Genomic DNA, 16,057 nt, shown 5'->3' on the forward strand with positions numbered 1-16,057 from the left:
ATATACTTGAGCCCCTCGTGTTATATGTCATCCACAGCATAGCCCATAAGGCTAGGTAGTGCCATGTTGGCCATTCACAAAAAATGCTACTTCAATGATAGTTAGAAAGTACTTAAACTCGACCCGAGACTTAAGGTTCATCAAAGAGTCAGTCCGACTCCTCTAACTACTGCGGTGACTTGTTAACAGAAAGTGATGACACGCCACATTAGTGTCACCCCGGAGTTTGCAGTTACGGGATTAATCTCACAAGTGCTGAATTTCAACAAGACATTTGCTAGACGGCTCCGCTCAGACTTCGCCTCTTCAGGAGTCAATGGCATGAATAACTTTCCATTACTTTGCATTTAGTACGGGTGAACAATGTGAGCAGCTGGTGATGAGCGTGGCGCCACGTTACATTGATTTGCCTTTTATAAATCATAAATCATCGTGTTTCAAGTTTGTCCTAATCCAATAAAGGATTCCATTGAATTCCATTGAGTTCGGGCCTACGCTATTTACGTTATTCATAGACTACAAGTACACCACAAATAGCGTAGAGCGCCAAATCAGCATTGGACAAGTTACAGGGGCTATCCAGGATTAGCAGTGAGCAGCAGGGAACAGCAAGAAGCTGGATAAGAGGCAGTTTAAGAAGCAGCCATTTTGAAGTCTATGCACAGCTCCTTGTAGTCAACCTCTTGCGTTAAAGTATAAGCACATTTCTCTCCTTCCTACTTCAGCCTATCCCTCTCCTTTTTCCAAGTCCTTCCAAGGTAACCATCAGAGATGAGCACAACTTGAGAATCCTCGGGTTCACCTGAACCTAATTGTGCGGCATTTGATTTCTGGTGGTTAATTAAGTTGGGTGCAGTCCTAGAGAATCCTGGAAAACATGGATACAGCCCATTGCTTATAACTGTGTCCATGTTTTCCAGGACTCCCTTGGGCAGCCACTCGTAATCAAATGCACTTGGATTTAGACAGGCCTGAGCATGCTCGAGTTGCTCTCATCTCTACAGGCCATACATTTTACATAGCACACTAACGTCTTATGGCTTCCTCTCCCGGGGTTTAGTTCCGCTCCTCTCTGGGATGTATACCTTCTGAGAAAAAAAGAGCGGAGGGGGTGAGTCTTGATCGTCCTACAACATTGATAACCTCTTGCAGCTATTTACATGCAGGCTTGATCTTTTATCTGTATATGATGATAGGATTGGGAGCTACACCCGTGGATACGGAAGGTATATATTTTTCAAATGTGGGGAGAGCAGAAGCTAGCACCGATCATGAATTATTTTCTGCCCCCTAACATCTTCTGAGGGGCTGCTAACAAAAGGAAATGTGATAAAAAAAAAAGACTTGTTAAATCTCCTGCCTTTCCAGAGCTAATCCTCTCCAGTGATCCATCCTCGTCTTTGTATATATTGTTGCAGTGATGACATCACATATATCTTTGCACCCTATGTAGTCGATCTCTGCAGTGTCAGACTGGCCCACCAGGTGGGCCCCAGAACCTGCACAAACACATACTGACATGTTTTTCACTGACTCTTCATTGGTGGGCCCCCAGGATCATTTCCTCTGGTGGGCACCAGATACACTAGTCTGACATTGGATCACTGGCCTCAGCAGTCAAGTGGCACACATGCAGACATCACTTCTGAGGTAAGTGATTGGCTGCAGCAGTCACATGTTTGTACATGATGTCATCACTGTAAAAAAGTAAAATGAAGACCCCCCATAGAGTCAGTGCTGGAGCGGGGAAATTTTTTTTTTATATATATATTTTTTTATTAGCACTTTGACAAAACAGGTAAAACTGTTTGGCATTGCAACACCCTTTTTTCATTTTTCCGTAGTAACATTGTGCAAGGAGCAATAACAGTATGAATCACAACAAATACAGCTAACAATGCAATCCAGTAATTCAATAAGCAAACTTTAGTGAGTGTTTGCTTTAAAACACTGCGATGCAACAGCAAGAATAACAAAAGCCATCTAAAGAAGAGAAGAAAGACACCCAAAGAAGGGTAAAGAAATATCAAAAAGATGCGAAAGAGACAACAAAACAAACATAAGAGAAACAGATCGCTGAACTCAGGGAGACCAGCCAAATGACAACACTGCAGGCTGCTAGTGAAAGCGCTCAATGCTGTGAAGTCCTAGGTGCATTGCCCCCTGGGAAACATGAATATGCAAAAGAGGACCCGTGGAGCCTTATTGAAGAGTCTCAAAACACAGGACTAGCCAGATATCCCTCCGGGAAGGGATATCTGGCTAGTCCTGTGTTTTGAGACTCTTCAATGAGGCTCCCCGGGCTCCTCTTCAACAAAACAAACAAACAGAACATAGAAGGTTAAGAAGGGGGAGGAAGGAGGGGGGTGGGGAAAAGGGGAGGGGGAAGGTAGATTCCCAACGGGGATCTAGTAGAATGGTTCTCCCTAGGATCCACATCCATCCCTACATATCATCAACCGCTAGGTAACCTAAGGCCTCCCAACTTTCCGCTTAGGTCTTATTTCAAATACCAAGTGGAATGCCTATACGGTCTTACAAAGAAAAGTGCTTGTTGTTGCATGAAGTACGTTAACAGAAAAGTTTTAAATTCCTGGAAAAATTTCCTAGCATCTTTCTCAGTATTGCGTTCCACCTCTAGTCTGTCCACTGCCAAAAAGGACTTCAAATCCTTCACCACCACAACTGTCGGCATTGTGGGATTGAGCCACTCACATATCAATAAAATGGCATGAACCAGAGGCAGAACTGATTTTAGGCCAGAAGCCTCTTCTACTGATCCTTCAATATATTGAAAAATAATGGGCATAGGTTCTACCGCTAAAGTCAGTTTCCAATGCTTGGCGACATAAACTGTCGAATGGGGGAAATTTTAATAAATATTTTTTTTATCACATTTCTTGCCATATAAATTTTTAACCTCCTGTAAAACCAATTTAAACATCAAATTGAGAAGCGTTACCTTTCTATCACCTAATACGTCAGCACCAGGACCAACAGGAACAATGAAGCGGAAGAGCCGGAATAGATTAAAGCCATAAAATTAATCAAAGCTATTGGTCTAGTGATGTGTGTGGAGTCGTCTGCCCAGAGCCGCAAATATTTTATTTTCCAGAATCTTTCTAATTAAACAAATTCTCTGTAGACATTTGCTGGAAAATATGTTTTCTGCTTAAAAGAGAAAAGAAATGTAGCGAGTAAACAAATATTCTGGGAAATTCATTAATATTCAAGGAGCGAGCTTTGATGATGAGGGTTACAATGAGCTGTGAATAGCTTATCCCATTTCTGTCCAACATGTGGTGGTTAATGAAGGACAGGAGGGCGCACTGGGTGGCTATAAAGGAATAGTACCATACTGGAGACACAATTCCCTTCCTGCATTGGTAGTGTGGGGGCAGTGCCAGACTGGGGGAAGCTTACCATCATACTATTACTGACCAAATCCTGTATACCAATAATACCAGTATGCAAGGGACAAACAATACCGCCACACCATGACCACATACTATCATCACATTGTTATGGAATAATAAATTGTTACTAAAAAATGCACAGCAACAATTACTACCATAGTAGCACTGAAAACCATACACAGACCAATTACTTACAGGTGACGTTTCCTCTGATCGGAGTTGGTGAGATTTCCTTTTCTGTTCCATCATGAAGACTTTTTCCAGTTACATCTCATCTCAGCAGAATCTACCAGACAAACATCTTAGGCACCTTACTTTTCCAGTACCTTTCAATCTCTATATAAATTTCTCATCATAGTGCCCTCATACAGTAATAGGGCCCTCCTATATGTAGTTTGGTCACTTCTTTGTTCCTTTATCTATCATTAGGTCCTTTCTTTGTACCTCCATCTGTAGTTGGGCCTCCCTCTTTGTGCTCCCATCTATAGTTGGGCCCCCCATATATGCCCCTATCTGTAATAGGCCACCTCTTTGTGCCTCCATCTGTAGTTGGGCCTCCCTCTTTGTGCTCCCATCTATAGTTGGGCCCCCCATATATGCCCCTATCTGTAATAGGCCACCTCTTTGTGCCTCCATCTGTAGTTGGGCCTCCCTCTTTGTGCTCCCATCTATAGTTGGGCCCCCTATATATGCCCCTATCTGTAATAGGCCACCTCTTTGTGCCTCCATCTGTAGTTGGGCCTCCCTCTTTGTGCTCCCATCTATAGTTGGGCCCCCTATATATGCCCCTATCTGTAATAGGCCACCTCTTTGTGCCCCCATCTGTAGTTAGGATCCCTCTTTGTGCCAAGTGAATAGTGCCACTTTGCCTTAAAGTGTCACTGTCGTTAACATTTTTATTGCAGAAATCAAAAGTACAGGCGATTTTAAGGAACTTTGTAATGGGTTTTATTAGCCGAAAAATTGATTTTTATCATGAAAAACAGTTTGAAGCTCTCCCCCCTGTCTTCATGGTTTTCCTATGGAGAAAGAAAGTAAAAGCAGCAAAACAGGACAACAAAGAGTTAACTTACATTCACATCCCGATGTCTCTCCTTTGACAGTCACCACTGACCTCTCTGACCTCTAATTAGGGCTCTGAATAGCTCCCCCACTGTGTTATCCTTTGTTCTCGGCTCTCTGCTGCCCGCTAATCTCCTCCCTCCTTCCCCCTCCCCTCTTCATAGACCAGACAGATCTGACTGATGAAAAAACTGTCGAGATTTTCTGATTCTGAGGAGTGGATGACAGAAAGGAGAGGAGGGGGGACCTGGGAAAAGGCTTTTTACATGCAGATAATGGCATATTTGGCTAATAAACCCAATTACAAAGTTTCTTAAAATCGCCTGGACTATTGATTTCTGCAAAAAAAATTTTTTACGACAGTGACACTTTAATGAACTGTGCCACTGTCCCCTAAATTAACTGTCCCATTATATAAACTGTGCTCCTAATGAATGACCCCACTGTACCCCTAATTACCTGTGCCTGTGTGCCTATACCACTGGGCCACTTTTCCCTTCTGATAAAATGTGCAACCATGTCCCATATAAACTGTACCTATATGTCTCCTGCCCTGTCCCTTTGCATTTCTCAGCATCTATTAGGAGTATCCCTTGCTTTTTGGCCCCTGTGATTTTTAGTAGAGTGTCTGGCATCTCGGGTGATGTACTGCAGCATCTTCTTAAGAGATCTATAGTCACTATTGATTTACTATTGATGTGCACAGGGAGCTGCTATCTCCACAAACAGTTGCGGTGTCCATTTCTTGATGGAACACCTCTATTGTATGGTGCATTACTGAGAAGATAAAGGTAAAGGATCTGTCATCAGAGCCGTCACAGCTTCTTCTAACACACTCAAGGCTGATGTTAATGCATCACTCACTCTAATAACGTTTCTTTGTGTTAAACCCTTATACACAGGAAGCTTAAGTAATTATATGTTACATAGTGTTGTAAGGAGGCCTTCCTTGTACTTTATAGGGTGCGGTAAATGATGGTGCTGCGAAGCATGGGGTGTTGCCATTGTCCAGGGTAATTTTGGCAGTGTTGTGGTGCTAGGTGGGTGTAGGGTCACTTGGGCACTTGTTACGGTAGCCTGAACTAGCGCTGGTATCCACCCCTGGTCAGACAGGACCTGCTTCCGCCGGTTTGGATGACCCAAGTGCAACCTGGTGTGTAGGTGCAGAATGATCGACTGAGTCCAGTAGCTTAACCAGAATTACATCCGTTTACTTAAATTCTTCAGTGCAGTACAACAATAAGGCTTCGGTAACTGCAGGTGCAGGCAATAGGTAGAAGAAGTAGCAACTGTAGAAGTTAGAGGACCCTGTCCAAGGTAGCTGTGTACTCTGCCAGGATATCATTGTTGAGAGGAAAAGAAAAAGATGATACTCATATCCACATATCTGACCATCTTATGCCTTATAGTGTCAGGATACCCGTCCTATTAGGGGACTACAAGGCCCCAAGTCCCTGCGCTAAGTTGAGCAGACTTCCCGAAACTTTTCAGAACAGCCATGCGTTACAGCAGGATATGTAGGCAAGTTGCTGCTTTGTCCTACTGGGGTCAGTACCTAACTGCCCTGTATGTTAAAGAGAATATCCCTGGCATGGACAAGGTGATTCTCAATGGATGTCCTTTCCTCCTGAGCGGTCTAATATTGCATGCTAGAGGTGGTTGCTAGCTTAGGAAACCTGTCTCTGTCTCACTCTTTCCACTGACTAGAGTACTAAAGACCCTCCCACCAGGAACAAACTTCATTTTATAGGGGCAAACTTAACTCCCTTGGCATTGGTGGGAATGTGTGGTGCAAAAAGAGAAGAAAGAGGATAGGTAGAAAAGTAAGGAAAATGAGGCCTGCACCTGTGATTGGAGGAAAATAAACACGTGACAAACCCAAGGCTTCCTTCAGCTATACATCACATAAAGCACACAAAAAACGTAGTAGTGACACCTAGTGGGGAAAACACAGAATACGCTTTGACCATATTCCACTGTAGGAACCTGAGTGAGTTACTTTGCCCAGGTGCACAAAAGACTCAGTGGCACACCTGTGCTGGGACACCACAATGGCAGTGGAACCATGCCGCTCACCACACGTGAATCCTTCATGAGCTTCATGCTGCCAATGTCCAAAGTACAAAGTGGTCATATTAATGTGATTTCACTGTACTAAACAAGGCTGCTATAAATCCTGGGGGAAGAAGGGACCAGATAGGAGACTGACACAGAGAAAAGAAATCAGGACACAACAATGGGTAAGATGAGGCAGCACAGCAATCCTTTGTCATTTTTGAAGGATTTGATATTCATACCGGATGCTCCGATTTTGCTGATGTGAACATTGTATCCCTCCTTTAATCCCACATTCATCCCGCTCTATCGCTGTCCTCTTATACAGATTTATAACATAAGCCGTAAATAACATTAGGGCCGAGTTAACGCTTCATCCATTATCTGATAATAACCCAGACTCCTATTAATGTAGATTGTAACCAAACATGACGGTTAATGCATGCGCGGATTAGTTGCTTAGCAGTGTCTGGTCTATGTCTGTGCATCAATTAGAAATAATCACAAGGGATATTTCTCCCCAGACCGGTAATTCACCTTATTTGTGTGTTTTTTTAATACCAAGTCTGTTGTGTCGTCATTGCAACAAAGTTCTCCTATAGTTTTCTCTGTTCTGCGTTGTGGCTACATTAAGGAGTGAACAGAACTCTTCCTTCTGGATGTCATGCTGGTTTAGGTGATATCCCTATGTCTAGGTAACTGCTTATAGGTGGCACTAGAGAGCCACTTTACTTCCTTGTGGAGGAGAGCTAATGTGCATACATTTTTTCCCCAGAGTGCATTGCCTGGTTTATAAAACTCAGGACTGGCCATGTACAATGTATCAGTCTGGAGACCAGGCTGTAGAGCTCACAGAGCATTGTCTAGACTGGATACAGTTGTATCCAGGGGCGTAGCTAGGATTCACGGGGCCCCATAGCAAAAAAAACTGTACAGGCCCCCCCCCCCTGCACCCGCACAACAAAAAGCACACTATATATATATCTATTCAGTGATGTGGCCAAAGGATAAAGTCTCTTGTGGCAGAGCAGAAAGCAATTGCTGCTTGCTCTGTCAGTCCACTGCATTTAACTATAAGGGCCCATTAGGAGCCGTTATGGTTAACTACATAGGTGCAGGAGCAGACTACCTTCTGCTTAACCCCTTATGTACTTAAGTGTGTAAGTGACATAAACCTCACCTACATGCTGCAGCAGAAGAGAAGGAGATGGCTAGTGCACTGAAAACCCCTGACCTCTGCAGGGCTCAGGAGAACAGAGGTCAGGGGTTATCAGACCAGTAAAGCAGAGATCCCTTGTCTTCTGCTTATTAACCCATTTTTATGTTGCAGCATGTAAAGGAACTTTGGGTCACTTACACACAGCAGTACATGAGGGGTTAAGCAGAAGGACACAGGTTGGCTCTTATCTTCCCTGTGCATTGCCGGGCCCCCCTCCTGCAGGGGCCCCATAGCAGCTGCCTACCCTGCCTCTATGGTAGCTACGCTTATGGTTGTATCACTTCTCAGCTGAGAGCAGGACTAGCTATGTACTATGTATCAGGCTGGAGTCCGGGCTGTAGAGCTCACAGAGCATTGTCTAGACTGGATACAATATATCACTTCTCAGCTGAGAGCAGGACTAGCTATGTACAATGTATCAGTCTGGAGTCTAGGCTGTAGAGCTCACAGAGCATTGTCTAGACTGGATACCATTGTATCTATATCTCAGCTGAGAGCAGGACTAGCTATGTACAATGTATCAGTCAGCTTTTCGCTCCTGCACTGATCAAGTTAAAATCGGGAACACTCTTCAATTCTGGATGAAAGGATTTGACTGTGTTATTGTAGCTTGTCCAGTTTGGAACATCATTCTTAGATCTTGGCCGCACTATATCAGTATCTGGAATCACATAACATACAGTTTTGTCTCTTTTCCACAGTTTAGAGTCGTATCTATTAATGCGGCTAATCTTAATCCTTGGCCGCTCCTTGTGTTTATACTGTGGCAGATGTTCTGCAAATGTTTTTAGCAGAATTTTTTTTATATAATTGTATAAATTTTTGTAGAAATACATTTTTAATTATGTAAAACCTCAGAAAGGTTTTTAAAGAGGAGATACACAAAAGTCTATACATGCTGCTGGAGAAACAGACTTCTCAAGATACCTGAACATGATTACCAGACCCAACTAACCACTCTTGAGTCACGCTCATCTCTGTGATAGCCAGAAATGTCGGACAGCTTAATAATAATGATGGGTGCTAAATGGTAAGCATATAAACAAATGTAACTGTACAAAAAAGAAAGCTATGCCAATTTTATACCATAGCACACCAAAAAGAATGATAAATAAAAGTACTTTATTATAACAGGTACAATATTAGAAATCAATGATCCCACAAGCTTAAAAACAATTAAAATAGGCCAATATGGCACCACCCACAATGACACCCCAATCTAGGTATATCACATACCCTGTATGAGTAAAGTGCAAGTGCAATATATAAATAACCAACTAACAATTGTAATCCCTAAAGTGCACAAATAATCCACAATGCTAAGAAGTATAAACACTGTAAACAATATCACCTAATGAGTACAAAGAAGTCGTTTTGGAAACAGTGAAATAAAGGTCAAACCAAATAATGAGATGTCTCAATAAGTATATAGGCAACAGGGTGGTAATAGGGTGTCAAGGGAGAGACCAGATGAGCCCCTAATTAAGGGGTTACCATTTCCTTATAAATTCTTTCCTTTTTGCACCAACGCCAAGGACCCCCGAACCCGCCCCATGCTGCTATTACAAGAACGAATCCCCATTAAAACTTGACTATCAGGTAGAACAGATGGGACTCTTTAGCTCCCACTTCTTGTGTGGCATCCCCTGAAGAAGGTCAGACAATTAAAGACCTCCTACCTAATTCTCTGCCCACCCAGATTGCAATGCTAAAAGGGAAACCGCTACCTAGGTTAACCCTTTCTGCGTTGTTTCCCTCCCGTCATCCCAGCCTCCCTTTCACAAGGTTGCATCTCACCTTTCTGTCATTGATCAAAATAAAATAAGTTGCTGGAATGGAATGACACTTCTCTCTGTGTGATGTAATGAATGTACTCAGTGGCTGATTAAATGCACCCTGGGCCCCGGGCTTTCCACCCAACCTTTAGTAGATGGCCCCCAATGTTGTCCCCCTTCAGTAGATGACGCCCCAGTATAGTCCTCCCTTTAGTGGATGGCCTCCTATGTAGTACTCCCTTTAATAGGTGGTCCCCTGTGTAGTCCCCCATTTAGTAGATGGCTCTCTGTATAATCCCCCATCAGTTTATAGCCCCCAAAGTAGTCCTCCTTTAGTAGATGACCCGCAGTCAAGTCCCCCCATAAGTCCCCCCATAAGTATATACCCCCAAGTGTATTTCCCTATCAGTAAATAAACCCCTAGTGTAGTCCCCCTTTAGTAGATGGCCTCCAGAATAGCCCCCCTTTTAATAAATGGCACTAAAAACAAAACTTACTTCCCACACGCTCCCGTGTTGCTGCAGCTCTCCTGGCAGTGCTTTCCTCTGTTCCCTTCTGGCACAAGCAATGTGTGTTACCGACGCTACCTGCGCTGGTAATCCCGCCACCTGATGGCATTGTCTGTGCTGAAAGGCATAAGATGACAGCACATCCCTTGGGCCCCCAGGAGCCTTGGGCCCAAGGTTGCTGCCCCAGTCACCCACAATATAATTTGCCACTAAATTTGTGTAGTGTGGTAACCGGGGATCTACAGATAGATGTTAGGGTATGTGCACTCTACGGAATCTCAATGGAACACCCGTTGCGGATTCCACAGCTCGCACCCGCTCCATCGGTGTTCTGTCGCGATTTGGTAGTGTGCGTATACCCTTTAAGTGCCAGCTAACACATGTTATGGTACCTCTGCGACTCTTCTCACGGGACCCCAGAATCACAAACCACCTTGACAAAAATCAGTAATCCCCATCTTACAGTGTGTTGGCAGTGGACATCAATCACACAAAATCTTAAAATAACTTTACTGAAGGAAACAATCCTTGCAGTAGCTTTAAATAATAGTACCTCTACAATATATATATACACATACTATACACTTACAGTGACATGACTAGAGTTCTATCAACAATAAATCCTCCTCACCATGACAACATGTTCCCAATGCATAATGGTTGGATAATACCACCATACTGCTACTGAATAAAGTCCATTTAACACAGACAATATACCACAACTATATACCATTAGATACTAGATTTATTCACATGTCCTGCAGATAGTAGAAGTGATTACAATACAGTTACATCTAGTGACTCACAGGCAGTCTCTTCTTGGAGTCATCTCCTTTTCTCTTCTGTGCCTCTATTGTTCTTAGGTCCCCAGTGCCCCCACATTGTACCTATACTTAGGCCCCGGTGCCCCCACATTGTACTTAGCCCCCTGTGCCCCCACGTTGTACTTAGGCACTAAGAAAATAGAAACAGATTCGAAAAAAAACTGTGCGTTCCAGTATTTGGCTCCAGTCAGTAAAATCTAGACCATATATTCCCTTTAAGCCTTAGTGTATTGTTCTTCAATGCATAGCTCCCCAACTGTTGCAAAACTACAACTCCCAGCATGCTAGAATTTGTAGTTTAGCAGTTGCTGGAGAGCCCTGGGTTGAAGACTGAGAACACTGATCAACCAGATCATCATTGGCCCTTGTGATATTTTGGGATGGATCCAGGGCTGCTGTGATAATGTCTTCCACCTGATTTCTCATTGGCCTAATAATTGAGAAGTACTCAACGCTGCAGAGGTAAAAACCTGGCTCCATTGATTACAGTGATTTCCGATGATAGACTTCTCTGCCGCCACCGCTGGCTCTATACCATACAATGGAATTGACAGGAACAGGATGTGGCGGCTTCCCATCAGCTACAGGTGACACCTGGAGCAGGAACAAACAGCGGCGTCCTACAGTACAGGATCACAATGGATGGCATGCGTCATGGGGTTTAAAGGGATAGCACAGTTTCAGCAACAAAATGTCACTTATTGTGATGTGTATTGATTCCTTGGGGTTCTCAAAATCTCTGCTTTCTTTCACTCAAGAGGAAATTGGTCCAGGTCAGGGGTGCCCGGGTGCACATATACTTAGTGTCAGGGATGTGATATGTTATCCTGTTACAGAGTTCCAAATCCCCTGCGGAGACATTGAACTCAAAGATATTATTGCACAAGGACAAGGACTGTCTGTACCCCCTATATATTGGCCCCCCTTTCCAAGCCTGTTAGTAAGGCTAGGTTCACACTGCGTTTTCAGCATCCGTTTAATGGATCCGTTTTTTTTAACAGTCAAAAAAGTAGTGTCAACAGTACTTTATTGTGCGTAAAAAAACGCATCCGTTTTGATCCGTTTTTTTTATAATGGAAGTCAATGGAAAAACGGATCAAAAACGGATGCACACAAATGCATCCGTTTTTTGCAATCCGTTTTTGCAAAAACGGATCTGTTAAAGGGATGCTGAAAACGCAGTGTGAACCTAGCCTAAGGGTTGTCCCAGATGACAAATTTAGTTCTGCTAAATCCCCTATGAACATGAAGTATAAGTTGGTACCCTCCATCTATCCTCTCTAGGTGCTTGTATCTGTGTCTGATACAAGAACAAGCAGGGCAGCAGTGATTCACTATATGATCCCCATCACATCAGAAGATTTTTCATTCTCTTTTTTTTTTTTTTTTTGGCACAGTGTCAGAGGCCTCAAAAGAGAATAGAACAGTAATTGTTAGGATGTGTGATGTGCAAAGACGCTCAATAATTTATATTCCAGCCATATAAAAAGTTCACAAGGAAAGGTTTTACAGACCTGGCACCATGCCAGCCGTCTTATCATCACCAGGGATGTGTAACAAAGCTAATGACTCAATAAGAAGCTATATTATATCTGTCTAGTATTATCTATATACAGTATCTGTACCTATTTTTAACCGTTCCCCCATCCCCATTGTTGTGTTCCCCTCCACCCCATAATGAGAATGTGAAAACGGTGAAAATAAATGTGAGAGTTTTAGATTTTTTTTGCAAAAGTATAAAGTAGGAAAACCTGCGTTTCCCCATAGACATAGGTGATCGGTATCTTTGCTATGACATGTGACATTCAGATCTGGCTCCTCCCTTTTCTCTTGATCATTTCTGAGATCAGGGGTGGACACAGACTACATAGGGCCCCTGTGCAGAAATTATGCAAATCATGCCACCACCTGGCTGCACCCCTTACCCACACACTACCCATCCTGGCTGACCCCCATCCCCACACACACTACCCATCCTGGCTGACCCCCATCCCAAAACACTACGCATCCTGGCTGACCCCCATCCCCACACACTACCCATCCTGGCTGACCCCCATCCCCACACACACTACCCATCCTGGCTGACCCCCATCCCCAAACACTACCCATCCTGGCTGACCCCCATCCCCACACACACTACCCATCCTGGCTGACCCCCATCCCCAAACACTACCCATCCTGGCTGACCCCCATCCCCACACACACTACCCCATCTGCCCCCATCTCCACACACACTACCCATCTTGGCTGACCCCCACACACTACCCATCCTGGCTGACCCCCACCCCCACACACTACCCATCCTGGCTGACCCCCATCCCCACACACTACCCATCCTGGCTGACCCCCATCCCCACACACAATACTCCACCTGACCCCCCTGTGGTCCTCCAGGTAATCAGGATGCCCAATGCTGCGATTGCCAATGTACGACCACCAGGTGACTTCACTAGTGCGCACGTCCTGAGACAGGGCAGGGGTGTTGCACCGCTGCGCCCAGCCGTGGCTCACGTATCCAATAGACAAGTGCGGTATGTGGGGCAGGCTGCAGCTGTTGGTGGGCTGCGGATGGCAGGGCATCTGATCAGGCGCCTGGTACATGGGTAGGCGGACTATACATATCACCTAAGCGGTGGGGCCTGGAGCAGTTGAGGGGCCCGTTAGGCTGAGGCTCAGAGTCCGAACCTGTGGGCCTGGGCCCCTGTGCAGCTGAACAGGCTGCACAAGTGATATGTCCACCACTGTCTGAGATGTTTCTGCACATTGATTGGAGTCACCAGATTTGGAAAGCGGCCTCCATAATTCTTGCATGTGGGAAGTTTGCAACAACCAGGACTCTTCCTAAGGCTATGTTCCCACAACGTAAGTTCAGTAGTAATCACGGCTGTTGTTGCCGATTTTCAACAACGGCCGTGATTACTACTGAACCTACATTGTGCTGTAGGCTAAGGGAATCCCAGCCGGAGTGTATACACATGGGGGCGGGGGGGGGGGGGGGAATTTATCAATGTAAAAAGTTATATTTTTTTGAGTGAAACGGGCAGATGCAAATAAATTTATTTGCAAAAGGCTGTTTTGTGAATAAAGTTTTCGCATCAGCCCAGTTTACGCTGCTTGCCCCAGGGGGGTGGGGAAGGGGTGGGACATGTCAATTAAATGTCATTCAATGAATAGCGGCCGCAGAGAAGCTGTCAGGGCACACAATGGAGCATGCGGCTCTGCCCGCACGCTCCATTGTGTGCAGCGGCGAATTGGGATGTGGGCGCGAAGGGATGTCTGGTAGAAGTGCAGTACAGCAAGAAACAGCTGTCATGTGGTGTCTGTGAAGGAGCTGGCATCCACGCTGTCTGCAAACTCCACTGATGGACTTTTAATGCCGAACTAATAAAGAAGAGGTTTTAAGAGTGAGCGCTCTCTCTTTGTTCTTCACGCCATTGGAACTGTTTACATTTTCTAGCGTTCATGAGAGACGCACCATGATACCCTGAATACATATCACATCATCTGTGTTGCATACGAATCCATAGACTCCCATAGATATCGTAGTGCTGGTTACTGTGTCTGTAAAAGCCTACCTAAGGGCGTGTTCACACGCACAGGATCTGCAGCAGATTTGATGCTGCAGATATCAATGTAACTAAATCTGCTGCGGATCCTGTACATGCGAATGCACCCTTAATCTGCTGCCCCACCAAGCTAAGTAATCGAGGAGACGGGTCTTGGTAAGGGCCAGTTCACAAGGAGCAATTCCACTTTCTCTCTATTATAGGATGACGCTATATTACCCACAGGCTCAATTTATATAGTGCCATCTGTTTTTAGGTGGTGGACTGGGGAATGGCAGGAATGCTCTACTACCTGTGGCCCAACTGGTGAGAAGAAGAGAACGGTCCTGTGTATCAGAACAGTGGGGTCAGATGAACAAGCTCTTCCTTCTGCAGATTGCCACCATCTCTCCAAACCCAAGAACTACATGTCCTGCAACAGAGACATTTCATGTCCATCCGACTGGTCAGTGAGCAACTGGACTGAGGTAACCAGCTCATGTTGGTGGGTGATTAAAGGAGCACTCTGTCCAAACTTCTCTGTGTTATTAAGGTGGTTGGGTATGACAGGAAAACTCCAGTATTGCCTAGAGAATTGCCCAGCTTTTCCAGGCACCCAGGTTGGAGCAGCACAGCCTTCAAAGGCAGCCGACTGCCAAGCTACCGAAAGTGCTTTGCTTCGTTTACTCATCTCTGGTGAGTGAGAATTCTGGGAGGAAGATTATGCAAATCAGCTTTCTTGTGCCACCTTTTGGATTTAAGGCCCTATTCCACCAACAGATCTGGTGACAGATTATCTGCCAAAGATTTGAAGCCAAACCCAGGAACAGACTATAATCAGAGAGCAGGTCATAAAGGAAAGACTGGATTTCTCCTCTTTTCAAATCCATTCCTGGGTTTGGCTTCAAATCTTTGGCAGATAATCTGTCACCAGATCTGTTGGTGAAATAGCTCCTTTAGATTTCCCTTTAAGCCAATGTTCCTTTAAGAAACCTTAGAACACAACCCAGGGATTTAACAAGCCGGGCCAGAAAATTCCCTAAAAAGTAAAAGTAGACAGCTGTTGTCATAGGCTGTATCCATGTTTTCCAGGACTCCCTAGGGCTGCATCCAACTTTTTCAGCCATCAGTAATCAAATACCGAGAGTTCAGGTTCAGACAAACCCGAGCATGCTGGAAGTTAGATCATCTCTGGTAATGTCTTCTGACACTGACTAAGGGCCCTATTCCACCAGACGATTATCGTTCAGATTATCGTTAAATCGTTCGAATCTAAACGATAATCGTTCGGTTGAAATGCAGTTAACGATTAACGACCGAACGAGAAATCGTTGATCGCTTTATAAGACCTGGACCTATTTTTATCGTTGCTCGTTCGCAAAACATTCACAAATCGTTCGCATTGAATAAGAGATCGTTCGGTTGTTCGCAATAGATACGAACGCAAAAGCGAAGAAATAGCGAAGAAAAAACGATCGCAATTACGATCATAAGTAACGATTATCGTTCCATGGAAATGAGTGAACGTTTTCAGGTCTTTCGCAATAGCGGTCGTTTGAGATCGTTAATCGTTAACGATTATGCAAACGATAATCGTCCGGTGGAATAGGGCCCTTAAAGGGAAATCCATCGCGACAAAGGTGGAACAAGAG

General features: G+C 44.5%; 1 protein-coding gene across 1 annotated transcript in view; it reads left to right on the top strand.

Moving 5' to 3' along the window:
• Positions 1-16,057, top strand: part of ADAMTS12 (ADAM metallopeptidase with thrombospondin type 1 motif 12) — a 258,808-nt gene that overhangs the window by 206,169 nt on the left and 36,582 nt on the right. Inside the window, exon 21 of the mRNA XM_069963559.1 lies at positions 14,683-14,893. Within this exon, the coding sequence (XP_069819660.1) occupies positions 14,683-14,893 (211 nt within the window). The remainder of the gene's footprint in view (positions 1-14,682; positions 14,894-16,057) is intronic.

The sequence above is a fragment of the Dendropsophus ebraccatus genome, chromosome 3 (assembly GCF_027789765.1).
Source record: "Dendropsophus ebraccatus isolate aDenEbr1 chromosome 3, aDenEbr1.pat, whole genome shotgun sequence".
In the NCBI taxonomy this organism is placed as follows: domain Eukaryota; kingdom Metazoa; phylum Chordata; class Amphibia; order Anura; family Hylidae; genus Dendropsophus; species Dendropsophus ebraccatus.